General features: G+C 30.7%; 1 protein-coding gene across 1 annotated transcript in view; it reads left to right on the forward strand.

Annotated features, from left to right (window-relative positions):
* Positions 1 to 12,577, forward strand: part of LOC119600263 (dorsal-ventral patterning protein tolloid) — a 67,342-nt gene extending 54,765 nt beyond the window's left edge. The window contains exons 3-13 of the mRNA XM_037950384.1: positions 3,489 to 3,772; positions 3,857 to 4,377; positions 5,852 to 6,148; positions 6,213 to 6,449; positions 6,803 to 7,361; positions 7,538 to 7,736; positions 9,514 to 9,778; positions 9,853 to 10,702; positions 10,918 to 11,098; positions 11,321 to 11,574; positions 11,640 to 12,577. Coding sequence (XP_037806312.1) covers positions 3,489 to 3,772; positions 3,857 to 4,377; positions 5,852 to 6,148; positions 6,213 to 6,449; positions 6,803 to 7,361; positions 7,538 to 7,736; positions 9,514 to 9,778; positions 9,853 to 10,702; positions 10,918 to 11,098; positions 11,321 to 11,574; positions 11,640 to 11,936 — 3,944 coding nt within the window. The 3' untranslated portion in view covers positions 11,937 to 12,577. The remainder of the gene's footprint in view (positions 1 to 3,488; positions 3,773 to 3,856; positions 4,378 to 5,851; positions 6,149 to 6,212; positions 6,450 to 6,802; positions 7,362 to 7,537; positions 7,737 to 9,513; positions 9,779 to 9,852; positions 10,703 to 10,917; positions 11,099 to 11,320; positions 11,575 to 11,639) is intronic.
* Positions 12,578 to 15,790: the final 3,213 nt, after the last annotated feature.

The following is a 15,790-nucleotide window of genomic DNA, read 5'->3' on the forward strand; positions in this document are numbered from 1 at the left end:
GACATCTTATAAATGTGTGACAAATCTACCAATACGTTTACATTCTTTTTTGCACATCCTTTAGGTAATTGTCATGATGGTTGTTAAGGAGAATTTGGTGAGTGTTCTTATGTATTAAAATGGGTTTTTTGAGATTTTCGGTAATTTTAATTAATTTAATCTAGTGTTTTTCATAGTAGATCGTCGAACATTATTTGCTTAAAATCGTTCTATCGAACCTATAGTCTTTAGGCCAAACTGTTGACTCGAAAAATAATTGGTTATACTTTTGGATTGATTCTTTAACTTTTAGGTCCCTCTCTGTTGATAAATGAAAGCCCTTAATACCCTCCTACCTACAGCTATTAACTGGTTAAATTACGGCTCGTTTGGTTTGCATTTATAAAAGAGAAAAAATATTATAATGAAACTATAGCAAAAAAACTCTTAATGATCGTCTGCAATTTAAGCCTTACATTGGTGACGTTTTGTATATTTTCGCAGATAGATGTGTTTCTGTAAAAGTTTTTCACATTTTCATATAATTTTATTTACATGCATATGTGTGTATGTTTAAGTATGTGTGAATAAATTCATTAAACTAAGAGTTAAAGGTTTTGTGTAAAAAAAAAGACAGAAAGACAAAAAAAGAAATCAAAAGCGTACGAATGAATGAATAAGGAAATTGCTGTCACTTTTAAGGATTAAACATAAACAGGAAACCAACTATGTCAGTAGGTTAAACTAAAAGATTTAAATGTTAATTTTTATTTTAACCTTAAATTTAATTTTTAGTGAATTTAATAAAATTTGCAATTTAATATCTTTAATTTAATGCAGTTTTCAATTGCAACATGACATTCTGACAAGTATGTATTACTACGAATATTTCGAAATTTGTTTATCAACAATACTTACATATATGACAGAGTTAAAGACCATTACGTCTGATAACAATTTTCGATTGATATAGCTATCTCTGATATAGCTATCTTTGGCCAAAGCAGTTTTAATTGAAATAATCTATTCGCTGTTTCCCAAATCTTTAACGTATTAAAACAGATCTTTTAAAGCACAATAAACATATTCGTTTCATTAATAATTTACGATTAAATACATATTATTAAATATTTTGTATTAAAGTGAAATTTATTTCATCACTCACACCTACGGGTAGACAGACAAAATGAGAAGTATTTACACTAGTGTTGATAAAATCTGCTACTGTTTATAAGATTTAAATTTCTACTGATTTCAAAAGAATGATAATTGAGAAAAGAAAAACTATGTGTTATTACCTGTTGCAATTCTCTAACAGTTTAAGTAAACGAATCCTTATCGAATTTGTGTTTTAGAAAAGCTTGGTCTCTTGGTACGGCCGCAATAAACAATCACTCTCTGTCACAACATAGACAAATACTCTGCGGAATTAATTTGGGTTCCAGGGCACGCGTGAATTCGAAATGCTTCTCATAGGCTTACCTACTAAGCATTGTTGGATTAGACGTATGATCTACTTATAGGAGATGTTTTTAGACGATTAAGAATCCAATTTTATGACTGCTCCACTCTACAAGAGAGAGATATTTTGTTATATGCCTTTCATTGCACAGGCCAACAAATTTTTAATCCGAAGACTAAAGTATACATATCTCTAGGATTGAATCCGAATCCGAAATTTCAGAATTTCTATATCTCATCAAGTTTTCGCAACATCGAGTCCTTAAACTCGGCATAAAGTTCTCACATAGAACAGTATCCGATACTTTTAATAAATTTAATTATATTCGTTAGTGACATGTTCTTGATACTGAGCCAGTTAACATAGGTCAACAAAATTTTAAAATATTTAAAATCCAGAGACTGCAATATACTTTTATAAGGGATTATTGAGCTGTGCTAAATCAAGTTTTCCAGTTATCATGTCATAAAGATTACAAAAACTCCCTTTTTTTGTTGTGTCATCAGAAAGCTTAATCTGAGCTGTGATATCTTCTCTTGAAACTTTGGGTTATAATATCTCGAAATAGAAAGAAGATATAACAGAGGCTCAACCTTTATTTTAGAGTCGACCAATTGGACTCTTAGACAACGTAACAAGTTTTTTTAAATAAAGATGCCTTTGCGCTATTATAACGTCTCAAATATGGCTAAAAGGGGTTATTGCAATCTTTATAACGAATATAATTAAATTTATTAGAAGGATGGCTCTCTGTGTGATTAAATGAATAAAACTATAGACCAAATTAAGGAGGAATAATAAAAGGATTATCTCAATAGCATGTTCTGCATAAAACCTGAAATTTTCATATAACCTTATCTATAACTTGGCTGAAAACCCAAAAGCCAAAGCTAGTCTTAGTTAACAGGGCGATTGAGAGTCCAAAATGTTATCCGAAACCTATAGTCAATCGAACCTTGATTTAGTTGACAGGGAAAAGATAGTGAAACCACTCATATGGCATTATTATAGATTAATATTCGAGAGACTCTGTGACATCATCAGTGCTCGAATAGTAGAATGCAAATTCTAAGGCCCTATTGTCAACACTTGTCATGAGGGCTACCAAGATACGTTTAGGACAAAATAAGCGCAGTCTAAGGATTCTGACAGGCATCCTAAGAGGTCATTTTTCAATTAGGGGAAAGTAAGTGGGAAAGTAATATATCGATTTATTGCAGGTTATGTGAAGATGAAGAGGAACTAGAGACGATCAAGCAACTGTCCTAGAATACAGAATTTTAGGTTGAATTGGCCTACGGGAAACGACCTGTTTCCATTCTAAACTCCTCCTTATTTATTTTTTAAGTGTTTTGTCTCTTTCGATCATAACTTCCTACGAAAAGAATCACTGGACTTTCTCAAGTGTGAAGAGTCCTTATATCTGAATCTAAGGAATAATCTATCAAGTACCCAATTCCTACTACTCCTTACTTTCACTGCACTATTATTATCAGAATAAAATTATTACTTTATATAGATTTATATAAAAGCTGAATACTGACTGAGAATAAATACATTCATACATAAAATATAATTACCTTATAATTAAGTTGAAAGTGTTATTATGCAAATTTTTTTGTTCATAAAAAGGATAAATATTTGTTTTCCGGCAAATAATTGGAGCACACATCTGTATTTGTGTGTGTATCTACATACATACGTACATATGTATTTGTATATTTAAGTGCGTATATTTATTTACATTTGATATTAAATTTATTATAATATTTAATTGAAAAATGCTGTCGATTGGGAGGAAATAACAAAATGAAAATGGTTAATTATAATAAACATGTTGTCAGCTGATGAATGTATATAAAGATTGTATAGAATGTGATAGATAAATATATAAATACATTAACATATACACATATATATATTATAATATAGTAATGTATGTGTATATAAAACTATAAATTAAAATCAAATAAAAACAAATTTAAAACACGTTGATTTATTTAAACAATATTAATGTTTGGTTTCTACTTAATAATTTGTATTTTAGGTGGTTTTATGGGTGATATAGCTTTACCCGATGTGGAATATGATGCTGAGGGTTATCCTATAGTGGCTAGTACTCAAGCTTGGGAAGAGCTACCACAAGGTGATGCTCCTATGAAAGAGCCAGTTATGAAATACAATGAAACGTTTCAAAAGGAAATGGAGATTTTAAAACAGGAGGTGTATCATGAGGGCCTGCAAGTGGAAGAAGAAGGTCTCACGGATATCATAAGAAGAAAAACTAAATTGCCTAGCAATAAGCCGGATTTGGATAATGATCTAATGCAGGTAAATTTCTACAAACAAAAATTTATTATTCAATAAAAAATTTGTAATTCAAAATTTTTAATTCCTTTTTTTGTATACACTTAGTCTGCCAATGAATTAATTAAACCCTCCAGCAATTATCCCTCCATTAATTTAAAAAACGAAGTCATTTCCTCAGAAGAACAAACTTTATCCTCACGCAAATATCCCATTGTAATGGAAACGAAAAAACATTTACCAATAGAACAAAATACTCCCGATAAGGGAGCTTTAGACAAAACATTTAATACCTCTGGAGAAAAATTCGACTTTAACCTATTGGCTAAGGAAAAGTCTCAAAGCGAAGAGGAAAAATATAATAAATCATCGATTGGCTTGGGTAATCGTAATGTCGATCAACGTAAAATACAATCGAATACCAAAGATATTGAACTGGATACGGGTAATAATTTTGTATCGGAACGTAAAGTTGTTATATTGCCCACCTCGCTGCCGTCACAGAGATCAACTTTGCCTAATGTCTATAGTAATGCTGGTGGTAATGGCATGAAATTGGATGAAATTCAAGAGATTAAGGGCAGCAGCACGATTGTTAAGCGTAGACATCGTAGGGGGAGGAAACATAGGTGAGTGGTGATTTTATTTCTAATTAAATTCTCCTTATATATATTTATTGAATTTCTTTTAAAATTTTCTATTTAGAAGAAAATTTTTGGAAATTTCTTGAACATTTTCGAAAATTTCTCTTTTAACAGAAAATTTTCGAAAATTTCTCTTTTAACAGAAAATTTTTGGGAAATTTCTCTTTTTATAGCAAAATTTTTGGAAATTTCTCTTTTAATAGAAAATTTTTGGAAATTTCTCTTTTGATAGAAAATTTTCGGAAATTTCTCTTTTGATAGAAAATTTTCGGATATTTCTCTTTTGATAGAAAATTTTTGGAAATTTCTCTTTTGATAGAAAATTTTCGGAAATTTCTCTTTTGATAGAAAATTTTTGGAAATTTCTCTTTTGATAGAAAATTTTCGGAAATTTCTCTTTTGATAGAAAATTTTCGGAAATTTCTCTTTTTATAATAAAATTTATCTTTTTATAGAAAATTTTCGGAAATTTCTTTTCTTATAGAAAATTTTCGGAAATTTCTCTTTTTATAGAACATTTTCGGAAATTTCTCTTTTTATAGAACATTTTCGGAAATTTCTCTTTTTATAGAACATTTTCGGAAATTTCTCTTTTTATAGAACATTTTCGGAAATTTCTCTTTTAATAGAACATTTTCGGAAATTTCTCTTTTTATAGAAAATTTTCGGAAATTTCTCTTTTTATAGAAAATTTTCGGAAATTTCTCTTTTTATAGAAAATTTTCGGAAATTTCTCTTTTTATAGAAAATTTTCGGAAATTTCTCTTTTATAGAAAATTTTCGGAAATTTCTCTTTTTATAGAAAATTTTCGGAAATTTCTCTTTTTATAGAAAATTTTCGGAAATTTCTCTTTTTATCTCTTTTTATAGAAAATTTTCGGAAATTTCTCTATTAATAGAAAATTTTCGGAACTTTCTCTATTAATAGAAAATTTTCGGAACATTCTCTATTAATAGAAAATTTCACTTTTGATAGAAAATTTTGGGAAATTTCTCTTTTGATAGAAAATTTTTGGAAGTTTCTCTTTTGATAGACAATTTTTGGAAATTTCTCTTTAAATGAAAAGTTTTTTAACATTTTCGAAAATTTCTCTTTTAATAATTTTAGAAAATTTCTCTTTTTATATAAAATTTTCTGAACTTATCTTTAATAGAAAGTTTTCGGAAATGCCTCTATAATAGAAATTTTTCGGAAATGGCTCTATAATAGAAATTTTGTTGGAAATTGAAAGAAATTTTTCGGAAATTTCTCTTTAATTTTCGGATTTATCTCTTTAAATAGGAAATCTCTTTTAATAGAACATTTTTCGAAAAATTTTCTTTTAATAGAATTTTTTTTCGGAAATTTCTCTTTTAATAGAAAGTTTTAGAAATTTTCTCTTTTAATATATATTTTCGGTTTTAATAGAAGTCAGATTTTTACATAAATTTTCTTCTCTATTCCTCCCTTTAAATACAGGCGCAGTTATGGTCACCATCATCGCGCAGAGTACAATTCAAAATTAGAGAAATTAAAAGAAGAACTCAACCGGCCAGTGGGCAGATCAAGACAAAATAAAAAGCAGCAGCAACAAAATCATCATCATATCGAGACACCTGCATTTTATAATGAGAAATTTAGCAATATGTCGCATATGGAAAATGAAACCTCCAACAATGAAATGAGATATTCCAAAGTTTCAGACAACTTTAACGATGAAGACTATGATAAACCCCTAGATATAGTACCAGCTTATGAAGCCGAACCGGAAGAGGAGTGAGTGCTTAATAAAAACCTAAACACAATGAGAATATTAATTTTATTTTTTCTCTATTTGCAGTGAATTTAGTTTTGTACGTGAACATCGTCGCTTGCCCAGAGCTGTAACGGCTAAAAAGGAAAGGGTATGGGATTTTGGTGTGATACCCTATGAAATTGATGGTAATTTTAGTGGTCTGCATAAGGCTTTATTTAAACAAGCCATGAGACATTGGGAAAATTCGACTTGTATTAAGTTTGTGGAACGAGAACCAGAAAATCATCCCAATTATATTGTTTTCACTATACGTGGCTGTGGGTAAGTTAACAATGTGTAAATTACAATTGCCACAACAAGCAAGGAGACAGACAGACATACATATAATTGTCACACTTTATAACCCAGCAAACATTTTTATAAAATAGGTTTCACAATTATTAAGGAAGCTATAATTTCAAATGATAACATTTGAGAAAACTTTCAGTTTCGTAATATTTAGAATGTTTGCTGGGTTATAATGTGTGTGTCCTTTTATCAAATTTACACTCCGTTTAAAGTGTTGGACAATGGCATTTCAATACAATTTACAAATTTTATGTTTATGTTTCTGTTTCATTATTTTCTGTATTCTGATGTTTTTTTTTGGAAATTCTTTATGCAAATGTTTACAGTTGCTGTTCGTTTGTTGGCAAGCGTGGCAATGGTCCACAGGCCATTTCGATTGGTCGCAATTGTGATAAATTTGGCATTGTTGTTCATGAATTGGGTCATGTTGTTGGCTTTTGGCACGAACATACGCGTCCGGATCGTGGCAACCATGTTATCATTGAACACAACAATATTATGAAGGGACAAGATTATAACTTTAATAAATTAACACCAGACGAGGTGGATTCATTGGGTATGGCCTATGATTATGATTCGATTATGCACTATGCACGCAATACTTTCTCTAAGGGCACATATCTAGACACCATTTTACCCATAGAGGTGAAGGGTAAGAAGAGACCGGAAATTGGGCAACGTTTGCGTCTGAGTGCGGGTGATATTGCACAGGCTAATTTATTGTATAGATGTCCGAAATGTGGTCGCACATTCCAAGAGAATACAGGAATATTTGCCAGTCCTTCGTACTATACAGCTGGTGCTCTAACAAATGAAACCGAACATTGTGAATGGCGTATAACGGCCACACATGGTGAACGAGTGGTTTTGAAATTGGAAAATTTGGTATGTTCACAATGAAAATTGTCTATTAATTATTTTAAAACACACACACATACACACAAACCCACACTGTCGGTGATATTAACACTTTTACTTGCAGCTAAAACTTTTGTTACGCTTTTAACTGTGCGTTTTTTTTTTTAATTTCCTTCTATTTCTGTCTATCTGTTTTATTGTAGAACATTTTCAAATCGCTAAACTGCCAATCAGATTATTTAGAAGTTCGTGATGGCTATTGGCACAAATCTCCATTGATTGCTCGTTTTTGTGGCAAAGTTAATAGTGAAATTCTAACAACCGTTTCCAGCCGCATGTTATTGACTTATGTAAATACTCATCGCACTGAGGGTCATCGTGGTTTTAAAGCTGAATTTGAGGGTAAGAATAACAACTGCAGCAACTTAGTATTGTAGTTATACATAGAAGGATATAAACCTGTGTAATGGAAGTTTTTGTTCAATAAAGAAGTTTTGCTTTTAAGTGCATTAAAGGGGATTTTCTTTTAGAGCTTAACGTGTTGCTTTCAAGGAAATACTAAAATAAAGTGGTAGAAAGTAATGTGTGGTTGGTAAGGATTTGTCAGGATAATATAAGGGGACTCATTGTTATTTTACTTTGAACAGTTTTAAGCACTTTCCCAACATACTTTTAGTTTGTTACACTTAAAATGGCTATTTTCATCGTTAATCTGTGTGAATGAACATAAATGAAATTGTGTGTCTCCTCTCTACTGATCAAGAATTCAGTTACTATTTTTTTTAGGAAAAAAATCACCCTAAAGTAATTCACCTTCGTCAGAAGGGTATATATAAGTTAGTGGTTCAGTTTGTAATCGAGATCTAGTTAGTTTTGAAAGGAGGATGTATATACATCAAATCCGAAGAAATACACCTAGGCCTCTATCGGGCCTGTTGTGCGCTCCTTAACTAGTGCCTCAGGTGGGAATCGAACCCACCACCTCCGGTCTACCAGACTAGAACACTAACCACTATCCTACCGGAGGCCACACAATCGAGATCTAAATCATATATGTTTTCGATCATTTTTGTATTTAAAACCTTAAAAACGGTTCATAAATATTGGAGATATGATCACAATTCCGGCCCATTTTTAATACCAAACGATCAACTGGTCCATGATCAATTGAAAATATATTGAGAAAATAACTTCTTTAATATTTTATCGAGCCAACAACAGATATATAACTTTCGAGAATTTTTCTATTTAAAACCGTAAAAACGATCAATAAATATCGGAGATATGAGTATAATACTAGATGATTTTGAATAGATCTGCAAGCAAATATTTGGAATTTTTATTGAAAATCGGTTAAATAGTGATATTGTTCCAAAAGGGTCAAAAAGTTGGTCGAAGTTACAGAAAGTCGCAAATTTAGTTCATTTAAGAAAAGGATAACAAAAGGTACAAGTAGCTTGAAAAATTGAAATTGATTCAGACTTTGTCGGTACTGAAAATGCTAATATCATTGAAAGTATCGAAACAGCACAAATCTATATCTCGGTGGTCTTCCGTTAATCAAGAATTCGACCTGTCGGAGACCAAAAAGAATCTCTTGGTATTTTTTCTATAAATTAATGACTTGACTTGGCATATCTGTCAGTATTACAACTTAGTAACTTGAATCCAACTATATTTTTTAGTATTCCTCTACTGATCAAGTATTTAATCTTTTAGAGATGAATGGATTCATGCCCGATTGATTAAGGGATTTTAGTTCTGTGAGATATTTGATCACATCTTTAAAGGAACTATTACGATTTTCATTAGGACCCAAGAATATCTCTCTGTCTTTTCTGTATCGATTGACTGAAGCTTGTCCAATCTGATGGAAGATTTTACATTCATGTGTGATTTGGTTAAGAATCCATAATGGATCTATAAGATTCTGAAACCTATCATATCCATGAAAAAAATGTATTTCATCGATCGTGATATCGTTCATAGATCATTGGTCCCACAAAGAGTATCAAGTTTAATATTCTAAATAAACTAACATCGGTCGAGAGTAATGAAGGTTCTAGAGTTTTCTTAAAAGTTTCAAGAACTAAGTTTTGATTTTAAAAAACAACTATTAGAACTCAAATTTTTATTGAAAGTTATCAACATATCTATATATTTTATCATCTCTTTTCAGTTGTTTGTGGTGGAGAACTTTCTATAGATGATAACGAGGGACGTTTAGAGTCACCTAACTACCCTTTAGATTATCTACCCAATAAGGAGTGTGTATGGAAAATAACAGTGCCCAAGGGTTATCAGGTGGCCTTAAAATTCCAGTCCTTTGAAGTAGAAAATCATGATAGTTGTGTATATGACTTTGTGGAAGTAAGAGACGGACCCACACAAGAATCACCCTTAATAGGAGTATTTTGTGGTTACAAGCCACCACCCAATATGAAGTAAGTAAAACAACTAAATAATTAATCTTAATCCTAAACAAAAACTAACACTCATCTTATCTAATAATTGCTAGATCCACCGGTGACACCATGTATGTTAAATTTGTTTCCGATACCTCAGTACAAAAGCCCGGCTTCTCGGCCACTTTCATGAAGGAGGTGGATGAGTGTGAAACCCAAAATCATGGATGTGAACATGAGTGTATTAATACTTTGGGTGGCTATGAATGCAGCTGTCATATTGGCTACGAACTGCACAGTGATAAGAAACATTGTGAGGATGCCTGTGGTGGAGTTATAGAATATCCCAATGGCACCATTACCTCACCCTCCTTCCCTGATACCTATCCCGTGTTAAAGGATTGTATATGGGAAATTATAGCTCAGCCGAAACATAAAATCTCTTTAAATTTCACCCATTTCGATTTGGAAGGTGCCACTCACCATCAGTCGGAATGTGGTTATGACAAAGTGACCATTTATTCGAAAATGAGTGAGAATCGTTTGAAGAAGATAGGCACTTATTGTGGCAGTTCAATACCACCCACTGCAACTTCGGAAGGTAATGCTTTGCGTGTGGAATTCCATTCGGATAAGTCTATACAGAGATCTGGTTTTGCGGCTGTTTTCTTTACCGATATCGATGAATGTTCTATTAATAATGGTGGTTGTCAACATGAATGCCGTAATACAATTGGCTCGTATATATGTTCTTGCCACAATGGTTATTCGTTGCATGAAAATGGTCACGACTGTAAGGAGGGAGAGTGTAAACATGAAATTTCTGCTCCATTTGGCACTATTTACAGTCCCAATTATCCCGATTTGTATCCACCTAATGCTGATTGTGTCTGGCATTTCTCGACTACTCCGGGTCATCGTATCAAGTTGATTTTCAATGAGTTTAAAGTGGAATCACATCAGGTAAGGGATTTGGAAAAAACTTTTTAATTGATATTTTTTTAAACACCTTCGATCTTTCGAAAAGATTTGAAATCATTTCAAGTATTAAGATTTTTTATGATTCTTGATCGAATGTAAATGAAAGTCAAGAGCGTTGGGAAAATACATTATTGAAAAATCAGTTGGAACTTGAAACTTTTTATTGAAAAAAGTTTTATATGTTTTTATCTTTCCAGGAATGTTCCTACGACAATGTTGCCATCTACGACGGTGATTCTGAGAGTAGTTCCCTCTTGGGTCGTTTCTGTGGAGAAAAAATACCCTATCCTATATCTTCATCGACAAATCAACTTTATATGGTTCTCAAGACAGACAAGAATAAACAACACAGTGGTTTTACAGCCGTACATTCGACATGTAAGTTGCAATTTTAAATTTATATATTACTTGTTTGTGTCTTTGTTAATTTCAATTCCAACACCTAAGCAATTATGCGATATGTAGCACTGAAGATATGTTTAATTGTTAAAAGTAAAAATTTTACCAGAGATGGCACCACATATCATATAATCAAGATATTTTCTTGTTTCTTTAAATATCATTTCAAAATTTTAAATTTCATTCTGGCTCCTCTTCCAGCTTGCGGCGGCTATTTAAGGGCCACAAGTCAAGTGCAACAATTCTACTCACACTCACGTTTCGGCAACCATAACTATGATATTAATATGGATTGTGAATGGACAATACAAGCGCCTCCCAGCAGCAATGTACAACTGATATTCCTAACCTTCGATTTGGAGAATAGTGAAAATTGTACCTACGATTATGTGCAAGTATTTTCGGGCATGGAGGATACCAGTGGACCCATGTATGGACAATATTGTGGAAATATAGTAAGTTCAAAAGCTTTTAAACTCTATATACAAAAACTAATTGTTTTCGATTTGTATTGTTACAGATACCTCAGGACATTATCTCTCTAACGGACTCTTTGCTGGTGCGTTTCAAAACCGATAGCACTATTGTCATGAAAGGTTTCTCTGCCTCTTATGTGGCTGTGGATCCTTTCGAAAATAGTGATGAAGATCCTACATCTTATAGTTCAGAAATGGTAACACCATTTCCAGGTTCCTTAAAATCGATATACAAGGAAGATGAATCCCAGGAGACCGATGATTATAATGATTTCAATGAAAATCAATTAGTTATTAATAGTCCATATTATACTCGCAATCGATATCAAAATAGATACTAAAACTCCAAAGTAACAAAGATTTTTTCTTTAAATTTACACTTAGAGAAAATTAAAAAAAAGAAAACACGTAAACCAAATAACAATTTGACAATATAATTGACTTTTTAAAAAAAACAAATATTTTTCTGTTTAAAAATTTATAACATAAAAAAATTAACATACGTACATATGTATGTATATGTAGTTTATATATCATTATTAAACACTTAAGCATATCAGAATAAAAACTTTCAGTAAGACTAACTGGGCAAACAGATGTTAAAACAAGGGTCTTGGTATAAAACTACGATCTGGGTTTAATGTAAAATTATTTTGGAAAATCTGTTGCTAATACGAGTTTATTTACGAATATGTAACTATTAAATACGATTTACTTAATGACAAAAATAAGAAACTTTTTTATTTTTACTTTAGTTTAACTAACTAGTCTTACTAACTCAAGCTCCGGTTATAGTTTATCGGTTAAATATTTTTTACCATAAAATATAACCAGTTATGAAGTAAATAGGACTTAGTTCGGTTTATTATTTTAAGTTTTAGATAATAATTTTTTTAATATATTTAACTAAATAATTGTAAAGTAGTTATAGACTGAGAAAATACACACACGAACAAAATATATAATAAATTAAAAAAAAAAACTATTGAGTCGTTATTTTGAAATATTATTTAAAAAAATTTAATATACGTAAATTTTATAAAAATATGATTATCATCAGCTGATTCTGGGACGACTGCAAATATAAACCCTTTAAATGACAACATAGTGCTGCTATCATTACTTCCAGAAATCCTTTTTGCTATATTGTTATGATTCCAAAGAGCTTTCAGTATAAATTAAGATTTTTTAATGAAAACTTGAGACTTCGTTTTTTTTTCTATATCTAAAGAATTTTTAAAGTGATTTACAGGAACCAGTTCTTTCGTTTGTTTAAGGAATCGCTATGATTCGCTAAAGAATCGAAAATAACATAAACTAATGGCGGCTAAATGAATTCAAAAGCCTAAAACTATTGAATAGATGTAAGATCTTGTAAAGGATTAAGACACATTCTTAAACATTTTTAATAATAAATAATCTTACGATCAAAATAATTCAAGGATTGGAAATAAAATTAAAATTTTAATTAAACCGATTTTCATCTACCACAACATATCTGATTATATATTATAGCTGTTATAATATTAAACCCAATCCTAAACATATGATATTCTCAGTGTAGTTTTTTTTTCTAAATTTTATCCTTAATAAGAATTTTTGAAAACAATAAAATGTTTAAAACAGAATATTTTGTAAGTACGTGTGTCCATGTGCAATAATAGAATTTATTTATGTCTGATTTTATTTCCTCTCTTCCGGAAAGAAAACAATCAAACTCAGAATTCTAAAAATTATTTATTACACAAGAAAAATAAAACAAAATTAAAAAAACTTTATAACCAAAAAATTAAAACAAAAAAAAAAAAACATTTTATGAATTGAAAATGAAAACAATAATTAGTTTTTAAGGATATAAAAAAAATCAAACAAACAAAAACCAAGAAAAATCTCTATAACTCTAAACTCTCTCTATTAAAGATAGATTTTATTTTCGACAAAAAATATTAAAAACGATTTTGCATTTAACATTTTTTTGAAACAAGAAAAAAATATATATAAAAACCACAAAAAAGGAAAACATGTTATTATTATACATAAATATTTTTAACTTAGATTAAATTAAAAGAAACAAAAATTAAACTACCTAGAAGAAATAATAAAAAAAAAAAAAACGATAAAACATAAATATTTACACAAAAACATTACGTTTTCTTTTAGTTTAAACAAAATAATAACTACATAAATGTTACAAATAAAAAAAAAAGTAAAAAATATAACTCTAGTTTTTAGTTTTAAATAAATATTTAAATAAAACAATAAAAATATTTCAAATAAATTAGAACATTTTTCCAATTAAACGTATAAAGAAATAAAATTGTTTTATTGTTAACTGGGTGGAGACTTTTCGGTCACTAATATTTGTAACAGGACGGTTACCGATCCTTAAATAACAATGAAATCGAAGAATGCAAAAATTCCCTCATATTTTCAAAAACAAGAATAGTTTAGTTGTAGTACAGTTTTAGTTCAGATCAATTTAAGTTCTAGTTTAATTCTAGTTCAGTTCTAGTTCAGTTCTAGTTCAGTTCTAGTTCAGTTCTAGTTCAGTTCTAGTTCAGTTCTAGTTCAGTTCTAGTTCAGTTCTAGTTCAGTTCTAGTTCAGTTCTAGTTCAGTTCTAGTTCAGTTCTAGTTCAGTTCTAGTTCAGTTCTAGTTCAGTTCTAGTTCAGTTCTAGTTCAGTTCTAGTTCAGTTCTAGTTCAGTTCTAGTTCAGTTCTAGTTCAGTTCTAGTTCAGTTCTAGTTCAGTTCTAGTTCAGTTCTAGTTCAGTTCTAGTTCAGTTCTAGTTCAGTTCTAGTTCAGTTCTAGTTCAGTTCTAGTTCAGTTCTAGTTCAGTTCTAGTTCAGTTCTAGTTCAGTTCTAGTTGAGTTCTAGTTCAGTTCTAGTTTAGTTCTAGTTCAGTTCTAGTTCAGTTCTAGTTCAGTTCTAGTTCAGTTCTAGTTCAGTTCTAGTTCAGTTCTAGTTCAGTTCTAGTTCAGTTCTAGTTCAGTTCTAGTTCAGTTCTAGTTCAGTTCAGTTCTAGTTCAGTTCTAGTTCAATTCTAGTTCAGTTCTAGTTCAGTTCTAGTTCAGTTCTAGTTCAGTTCTAGTTCAGTTCTAGTTCAGTTCTGCTTCAGTGATTTATCGAAAACTTCAACTAAAAATATTCTGTGAATAAATGTTTACAAAGAAGAAACTCAAGTGTTCTTCATAATCGCACTCCACTGTCCATAAATATTGTTTACAAATAAAGTCAAGCGGCATTTAACTCATTTGTTTAGTTTTTATAGGAGGTGTCATCAATAATTTTACAATGCGGCTGCAGCTAATGCCAGTTTAATGTTAAATTAATTATATTTTATTACAGCGCGCACACCGTAGCCATCAGCAACATCATTCTCAACATCATTATCACCATGTAACGGCAATGGCACCAAAAGTAGCAGCCACCGCTGCATCATCAATATGTATCATGTCCCATATATTCTTACCCATGCATCAAATCCATTTAGTAAAAATCGTGATTGTAACCACTACTACCTCTTTTATAATTTGATTGCCAGTTTAAAGCGCCTCTAAAGCACTAATTAGCTTAAGTATGAGTATTATGACGGCTAACGAGACTATAAGAGATGTTCTTTATGATGAGGAAGAAAAAAAATACATATTCTCGTCTACCTGTTGGCATACCTGTTCGAGAATGTTTATAGATTGTGCATGTGGTTAAAAGTTCTTCTTTTTTGGATTGTTTGTCTGCTTTAGTTTTAAGAGAGCTTCTCCCACACTATTAGGCGTATGAGTATGAGTGAGTGAATAATGAACGGGTTGCTTATGATATTGGTGATCTACTCTGCTGATCTTCTCTTTTTCTTAGTATGTATATCCGTCTGTACGGCTGTCTGTGTTCAACGAGCCTCTTTTTATGTATTTCCTATAGTTGTATGTTTTTTTCTGTTAAAGGCACGTGTTCGCTGGAAGACAAAAAAGGCTTTGAAAATGTAAACCTAATAAGTTATGATCTTATTTGAAGAACAAAAAAATGAAGGAGAGGAAGCAATATTGAGAAAATAACAATCAAAAAATTTCCATGATTCCATATAAATACACATAAAGAAATTTATAAAGATAAGATTTTTAATCGGCCTCTCTACTACGTTGATAATTTAATTGTTTACTGAATTTTTTAACAAGATCAATCAAGATCAAAATACTGTAT

The sequence above is a fragment of the Lucilia sericata genome, unplaced genomic scaffold, assembly GCF_015586225.1.
Source record: "Lucilia sericata isolate MDLA Ls3-8-SP2 unplaced genomic scaffold, ASM1558622v1 Contig000109F_arrow, whole genome shotgun sequence".
Classification (NCBI taxonomy): Eukaryota; Metazoa; Arthropoda; class Insecta; order Diptera; family Calliphoridae; genus Lucilia; species Lucilia sericata.